We start from the raw sequence: 8,101 nt of genomic DNA, 5'->3' as shown, positions 1-8,101 counted from the left end.
GAGCACTGGTTGCTCTTCCTGGGTTTGCTCCCAGATGGTAACTAAGAACCGTCTCCAGTCCCAGAAGCTCTGATGCATCACACGTGCCGCACACATGCGGTGCACAGAATTGCATGCAGCCAAACGCCCTTTCATATGTGTATATATATATATAACAACAAAAGAGAACGAACAATTGTGATATTTTAGAGGCCAGGCAGTGGTGGCACAAGCCTTTAATCCCAACACTCAGGAGGCAGAAGCAGGTGGATCTCTGAGTTGGAGTCCAGTCTGATCTACAAAGCAAGTTCTAGGACAGCCAGGGCTACACAGAGAAACCCTGTCTCCAAAAACCAAAACAAATGAAAAGTTATAAAAGTACCTTGAGCTGTGTGTGTAGAAAGTGGGTGTGAAGCATGCGAGCCTTGTGCTAGACTGGTCCCATCTGCAGGAGTCTCACTGTGTGCACTTGCCTCGTATTTCATCTTTCCAGTGGCCACTCAAAAGCGCGCAGTGAGCATTTTTCTTGTCTTGCCCTTACGTTACTTGCGATCTTTTCTTTCTGACTTTGTTATTAGTGTGTGTGTGCTCATGTCATGCCAGTACACATGTGGGAAGCCAGGGACAGCTCTGTGTAGTCAGTTCTCCCCTTCATCTTTATGTGGATCCTGGGGCTCGAACTCAAAGCAGCCAGGCTTTCTCTGCAAACGCTTTTACTGCCTGAGCCTCTCGCCTGCCTCTTCTCCTCTCTAAAGTTCAAGTAGGATTTTACGAAAACTAGAAATGCTTCCTGGGCTTCTCCAGTTAGGAATAGCATTGGGCAAGTTCACAGATGGCCTCCTTCTGCTGCTCAAATGATGTTCCTTTTCAATACAAGTCTTCAGCCTGTTGGACTAAGGCTGGCTGGGTGGGTGGGTGGGTGGGTTGGCTTGAGAGTCACATAATTGTATTTATGCTACTTCTTCTCTGTAAACACCAGCTCTTATTTAAGCTAACACTCTGGAAAATGGCCTAGATCGTAAGTCATGTTGAATGTGCAGGACATGCTGTCTCAACACCTCGCTTTCCCACCATATTCTTGGAGCAGTAGGGAAAATCAGCAGACAGTTGTGTGCCAGTGGCTAGAATAAAGAGCCTGGACCCTTGATCTAAAGAACCTGGCACCCTTTTATCCCAGCGTTATGGGTACTTTCCGGGGGGGAAGGGCTGACCTTTAAAATAAGACATGTAGCAGCGTCCTTGGTCTCTGCTTGGTGCTAGACAGACACCTCCCAACTGGGATACAACAATCCAGTACGTCTCCAGACATCGCCAGATGTTTTCTGGGAGGGCACGGCCTCTCCTAGCTGAGTCCCACTTTCATTCTAAAGAAAACAATCGGAAATGATGATAATTATGGTGACCAAGAGGAATGGTAGATGGGGGCTTGGCAGCCCAGCACAATAAAGCCCGAAGAAAGGCCATTGGGATTGGCCGCACGCGGTTACTGGTTCAATGAGGTGGAAGTGGAAGGGACGAGAGCCTCACTGGAAAAAGTGGAATGGGAAAGGGGTGTGCTAAGTGTGTGTGGGCCATCCTTGGTGGGCTCCGGCTGGAAGAAGAGGGCATGAAGCCAGGGGTAGCGGATGGGCTGTTCTACGGTGGGCTGTCAGAGCACATCAGCAGGATTTGGGTTCTCCTGTGCAGAGGGTGCTGTTAGTGACAGGAACAGGAGGATGTCAGAGAAGAAGCACCTGCTCGACTGGATAGACAGGACAGCCTTTGAGGTCTCCGTTAGGACAGGAAGGAAGTAGGACTTAGCATCAGTTTTTTCCTGTCCCCAGCCCTCTTCCATGTATGCCCAGAGAAATGACTGGTCACTGCAGGAGGAAGCCACCCCAAACCAGACCTGCAGCCTGCATCCCCCCTGCACCAGTCCCTGCAGGAATCGGGCATCTTTATCTCCAGGAACTAAGCTCTGCCCAGAGGTTTCACAAGCTGCTCTCTTCCTCTCTTCCAGGGTCTTCTTCAAGATCAAAAGCCGGAATGCACACATGAAAACCCACCGGCAGCAAGAGGAGCAGCAGAGACAGAAAGCTCAGAAGGCAGCTTTCGCGGCAGAAATGGCAGCCACCATCGAGAGGACTACTGGGCCGGTGGGGGCACCTGAGCTGCTGCCCCTGGACCAACTGAGTCTCATGAAGCCGGTCAAGGACGTGGACATCCTGGACGACGATGTGGTCCAGCAGTTAGGGGTCATGGACGAGGCCGAGGTGGTGGGCACGGATCTTCTCTTGGATGACCAAGATTCGGTTTTGCTTCAGGGTGACACAGAACTCTAAGCCCCTCGTTCATCACCTAGAGACACAGAAGGCACGGCCTCCACCTTCATCAGTCAGGAAAACCTGGACTTCCTGCTCCTTTGAAAGCCCTTTTAAACTACCTGTTTAAAAAGTGGTCCTTTTCTTCAGGTTCAAGGAGGGGAAACAAATCCAGTTCTTTTCTCTTTTACCTTCTTTTCGATTGTTTTTGCTGGGGGTTGGGGGGAATAAAAAATTGGCACAACTATCTTTAAGAGGTGTCTCATCTGGGCTGTGTTCTCGCGAGGCCACTTCCCGCGGGGATGAGCCTCATGTTCGTGTTGCTTTGCTTTCCGATGTCAGCCACCCTGGTTGCCTTTTATCTCCAAAATTGATGTGAGTGTATGAGTGTGTACAGGCGTGTGCGTGCATGTGTGTGTGCGGGTGTGTGCATGCTACGTGTGCGTGTGTTGCTTGTGTGTGTGTGTGTGTGTGTATATGTGTGTGTGTGTGTAGGAAGCAGGTTACCCCATTTATACTGGGACTTTAGGCCATGTTTTCCCATCAAGAATTATTTTTTTTCTGCTCTGACCTGTCTGAAAGCCTTCCCTCTCTCAGGTCAGAAGAACCTATTTTTTCTTTCTTTCTTTCTTTCTTTCTTTCTTTCTTTCTTTCTTTCTTTCTTTCTTTCTTTCTTTCTTTCTTTTTTTTCCTCAACATGGTTCATGGCCAGTGGAGTTCTAAACGTAACTTTGCACCACTTGAACATACTGTGAAACCTTTTCACTCCGATTGCTCAAACTGTCTGTGCTGGTCTGAGGTTTGCCTAGATGTTAGCTACATAGAGACAGCGTTTTCTAACACACAGAAATAGCAGCTACAATGGAAAGCCAACAAAAATGGGCTCAGATTCAAGTTCGCTACAATGCTTGCATTCAAATAATGAATGTATTCGTTACAAGTCACTTACCAAAGCGATTGTGTACTTCTCTAAGCTCCATGACTTTGCTCTGCCCCTGACAGCAGGGGGCACCATTTGTACTTGAAGGCAATAAACCTGTAATCCTTCAAAAATGTCATTGCCCAGGCTTTGGGGCTCAGTTGGGCTGACCCCCTCCCACTGTCAGTACACAGTCGGACTGGAACCCTGCCCCTGGTCCAGAGGAGCTTCTGTCAGCCCTCCTTCTGCATTCATGGCTTCTGGCCCCAGGCTGGGTGTCTTCAGGTCTTAGCCCTCCTTGAGTAGGCTAGCTCCCAGCTCTATGTAAATGTGACTGTCATGTTGGGCCTCTGTGCTGGCCAAGACTAGCTTGGCATTAGAGGGCATCCTAGCGGAGGAGTGGGGCTGGGCATCCTTCATATTGGATTCTACAAAACCATTTGGCACATATTCAGGGGGTCTGGGGGCCTTGGCCCTCCACAGCCCCACTCAGGCAGTGGCTTCTGAGTTTCAGGAAAGCCACAAACAGAAGACTGTTTTCAGAGATTCTTTTCCTTTCTATCCTTGTTTCCAGAGCTATCTTGAGGTTCTTTCTTGGCGAGGGTGGGGCATTTTCATTGCTGTTGTTTCAAGGGTTACTGTAGCCTGTGTATGATCTCAGAAGCGTTTCTTTCTGAGCCACCCAGCCGCCACTCAGGGTCAGAGCACAGGCTCTGTCTGCCTCTACGTCTGGAAAAGCGTAGCCACACAAAAGAGCAAATGCCCAGGGCTTTAGAAAGTCCATGCGCTCCTGCTCGGGGATTTACCCAGTTTGCAACCTGAGAAATAAACTGTCCCGCCACCACCAATAGCCAATACATAATGTAATTTTGGTTTCTCCATGCAGTAGAGCGTAAGGAATATTTTGACTTGAAATAACCAAAGAACTCCTCCTAACTGAGACAGTTCATGCACCTGAGTTAGTATTTCCCGGCTATCAACTTAAAGAATTGACTTCCTATTAAAATATTGCACTTTTTTTTCTGGAAATGATTCTATCTGCATGTGTGTGTTGTGTTTTAGCTGCCCTCTCTCCTCCCCCCCCCCCCCCCCGCCCCCGCCCTAAAGAACTTCTCTTCCTAATGGCTAATGTCTTCACACGGCTCCTGGTTGACGCGATGGTTTTTCAGTAATGAATTTAGACTCCCTTTGAGAAAGCTTGTATATAAAAAGTTAACAGATATATTTTATGGAAAAACCCATCTTATTTTCAGATATATTTAACTGCTGTTCTATTTTATTAGAGGAAGGTTGTAAATATTTTCTAGGCGTTCTATTGTAAAGAAAAGTATTTTTGAAAAAAATTAATGTAATAAAAAGGAAACCATTTTTAAGTAGTGGCTGTGACTGCTTCCTGCTCTGCTTTCGTTCCGTCGTGTTCTCGGCCGGCGGCTTGCATGCCTTCATAGCGGGATGTGATTCGGATTTGCGCTGTTTGAGTTGACATCATAGTTTCCAATGTGCTTAACTGACTGTTTCCTCTGGAATGCAGCTCCCTCGGTCCAGAGCAAAGTGCTGTGTGGAGTCTACTCATGGTTTTTCTTTTGTAATGTGTGTATTTTTAAAAAGGATTTTATGTAACATTTTGGCAAAAACAAAAAACGAAGAGGACAGTATTTTCTATGATTTTTATAATAACATTTTGCTAAAACTGTTTCTTCCCAGGTCAGTTTTTGTTAAGGCAAACCAAAAGTCTTATTTTCCAGGGGTTTAAAAAATAAAGTTTGAATCGGGAAAGCAAATTCTACCTAAACATCATATGTGACAAATGAATAAAGACGTTTTACAAACCTGTCCTTAAAAGGTGCATTTCTTAAATTAAAATAATATGATGATCTGATGTGTCCTATGTCATCCCCTGTCCGGGATGGAAAGTGTAATATTGTCTGGGGTATCCCACTGTCTCCTGTCCCAAATGGTAAGTGTGGTACTATCTGGGATATCCCACACTGTCTCCTGTCCCCAGTGGTAAGTATGGTCCTGTCTGGGGCATCCCACACTGTCTCCTGTCCCGGATGGTGTGGTCCTGTCTGGGGCATCCCACACTGTCCTGTATCCTGGATAGTAAACATTGCACTGTCTAGGGCATCCTAAACTGTCTCCTGTCCTGGATCATAAGCCTTGTGATGTTTTTGTTTTAATTTTTTTAAATGATTGCAAATCATTGGCAGAAGACGATCAGGAGACTACTGAGGGAGTTCCAGAAACCTGACCGTCCCCACAGATAGCCATTCATCCAGCTGAAGTATAACCAAATACACAACCCTATTTGCTTGTGAAAACCTGGCCCAGTGTTGCAGCAGCTGCCCTGACATAAACTTACCTTTTGGAGTCTCACTTGGCTCTCACATTTCTGCTTTGGGCCACACATGATTCCTGGACTCAGGGTCAATGCTGGCTCCGCATTCTCACCCGTCCAGTGACCTCTGTGGACAGTGGGTTTAGATCTGCTGGTCAGATACTATTCCTGTTCAAGTGCTCCAGCCTGGGGAAAACTTAAGTCTTGACTCCTCAAGTAATAGATGAGCCACTTGAAGATGTGGCATTCTCTGAACTGTGACACCCAAGATGTATTTAATCATAGCACTTGGAAGGCAGAGGCAGGCGGATCTCTGAGAGTTTGAGGCCAGCCTGGTCTACATAGTGAGTTCCACTTCAGCCATGGCTACACAGTGAGACCCTCTACTCCTCCACACACACACAAAAGCAAGCAAGAAAGGAAATCTTACTGTAAGTCCTCAACAACAGCAGTGTCCACCCTGATTATTTGAATTTTAATATGATTTCCAAAATTTTATCTGCATTTTTTAGTCTTCAGGAGCAAACTTGAGAAGAAATGGAAATTCTGTGTTTATACAGGTTGCACTAAGTGATGCTTTCTCATTCAACACCTTGATCTTTTGTGACTCCTCCCCCACACACACCCCTTTTGTTTTTCTTTTGGTTTTTCAAGACAGGGTTTCTCTGTGTAGCTTTGGAGCCTGTGCTGGAACTCACTTTGTAGACCAGGCTGGCCTCAAACTCACAGAGATCCACCTGTCTCTACCTCCCAAGTGCTGGGATTAAAGGCATACACCACTACTGCCCAACTCTAGGACCCCTTTCTTAACTTTAATTTTTTTTAAAGATTTATTTATTATGTACATGATGTTCTGCCTGCATGTACAATGCAGGCCAGAAGAGGGCACCAGATCTCATTTTAGATAGTTATGAGCCACCATGTGGTTGCTGGGAATCAAACTCGGGAACTCTGGAAGAGTAGCCAGTGTTCTTAACCACTGAGCCATCTCTCCAGCCCTCTTAACTTTATTTTTTATCACTCCTTTAGATGACCCTATATAAAATAAAACAGCTGATGCAGATGCCATACACATACAGCCAGGATTGTAAGCTGAGTCGGCTTCTAAGGGCCAAGATTCCAGTCCCACTAGTGCACTGATTCAGTCGGTCAGTCCTCATGAGTCACTCTGAAGCACGATTAAATCTCAGGGTCAGAAATGGGGTTCAAACTGAAGATCTGAAAATCAAAACAGGCAGCCACCGGCTCTTACCTCAATCTCAGTCTGAAAGGGCAATCCTGCCTCTCGGAATCTCAGACTGAGACTGTGTGTTGAAAGCTGTTTCCTTCAATTTTAGAATCCTCTCTAGGCCTTGAATTAAAGGCATGCACTGCCCGATTTCTGTGGCAACGAGTGTGGCTACTGGGATTAAAGGTGCATGTCATTATAGCTACATTACGGTGTGTATTACCATAACACTGGCTGACCAGTGGGACTGTTTTACTCTCAGATCTTCAGGCAGTCTTTATTTATTAAAATACAATTGAAATGCCACTACACTTCCCCCTTTTAGTCTAAAATAAAAAAGAAGGCTATAACTAACATAATAAAACTATATATAACAAGTACAATGACTATATATAATATATACAGGCAATAAATACGTCAACAAAGTATAATCCATTACATTTGATAAATTCAGAGGAAATATTTCATACCTATCCCATATTGGTGGGTCCAAAGTCTTGTACCTAATTTACTTTCTATGACAACTTGCTTTCTGTGTCTGGTAAACTATAACTACAGCTATCTAGTCTTCAACTCCCTCAGAGACCCAAGAAGGAAATAGTATTAACTAAGCAGGAAGTGCAAGCAAGCAACTTCTGAATATGTGAGTAATGACAGAAACAGCTGGCTGCCTGGACAGTCACCCAAAGTTCCTCTGCAATGTTGGGGCATCCATCTTTGGCCTACAGGTCAAGCATATTCAACACACTGTTCTGTGAAGCAGGATACTTTGTGTCCTGCTTGTCTAATTAGGACAGCATACTGTCAGCAGATGAGGTAGGGACATTTTCTTGCCCAGTTGCTTACTTTTGCCACAAAGAAAGTAAACTCCATGTGGAGTTTCTTCAGTACCCATTATCTTCTATCAAGTAGATTGGTGCTGCCAGGAGCAGACATAAATCATTGTCATAAAAAGAAGAACCTAGGTTATTAAAACACCTTAAATGCCATATTCTGTAGATCTCTGAAGTGTTTGAAGATGACCTATTTATATAAATTATATCTTGGTTTGAGCTTGAAAGCATACCTACTACCACAAGTTTGATTATAGGAGGTGATTAACTGCTAACCTATATTTTTATTATCCTAAACAGTTGATAATAATTTTCAAGGACTAGAAATTTGCATTATATTGTTAGATGAGCTGTATAGGTACAATACCTTGAACAAAATTAGAAATGTTAAAACAATATGTTTTAACAAAATTAATCTCAAATTTGTATCAATATACAAAATTTTCATACAATATACAAAAGTAAAACATTAAAACTAACAGTTGCTTTTTAAAAGTAGATTCA

General features: G+C 44.6%; 1 protein-coding gene across 1 annotated transcript in view; it reads left to right on the top strand.

The window, feature by feature from the left end:
• Trerf1 (transcriptional regulating factor 1) overlaps positions 1–2,716 on the top strand; it is a 221,665-nt gene extending 218,949 nt beyond the window's left edge. The window contains exon 16 of the mRNA XM_026785599.1: positions 1,979–2,716. Within this exon, the coding sequence (XP_026641400.1) occupies positions 1,979–2,300 (322 nt within the window). The 3' untranslated portion in view covers positions 2,301–2,716. The remainder of the gene's footprint in view (positions 1–1,978) is intronic.
• The last annotated feature ends 5,385 nt before the right edge of the window (positions 2,717–8,101 follow it).

Source organism: Microtus ochrogaster, linkage group LG2, assembly GCF_000317375.1.
Source record: "Microtus ochrogaster isolate Prairie Vole_2 linkage group LG2, MicOch1.0, whole genome shotgun sequence".
In the NCBI taxonomy this organism is placed as follows: domain Eukaryota; kingdom Metazoa; phylum Chordata; class Mammalia; order Rodentia; family Cricetidae; genus Microtus; species Microtus ochrogaster.
The sequence above is the reverse complement of the archived record's forward strand: the minus strand, read 5'-3'. Positions and strand labels throughout refer to the sequence as shown.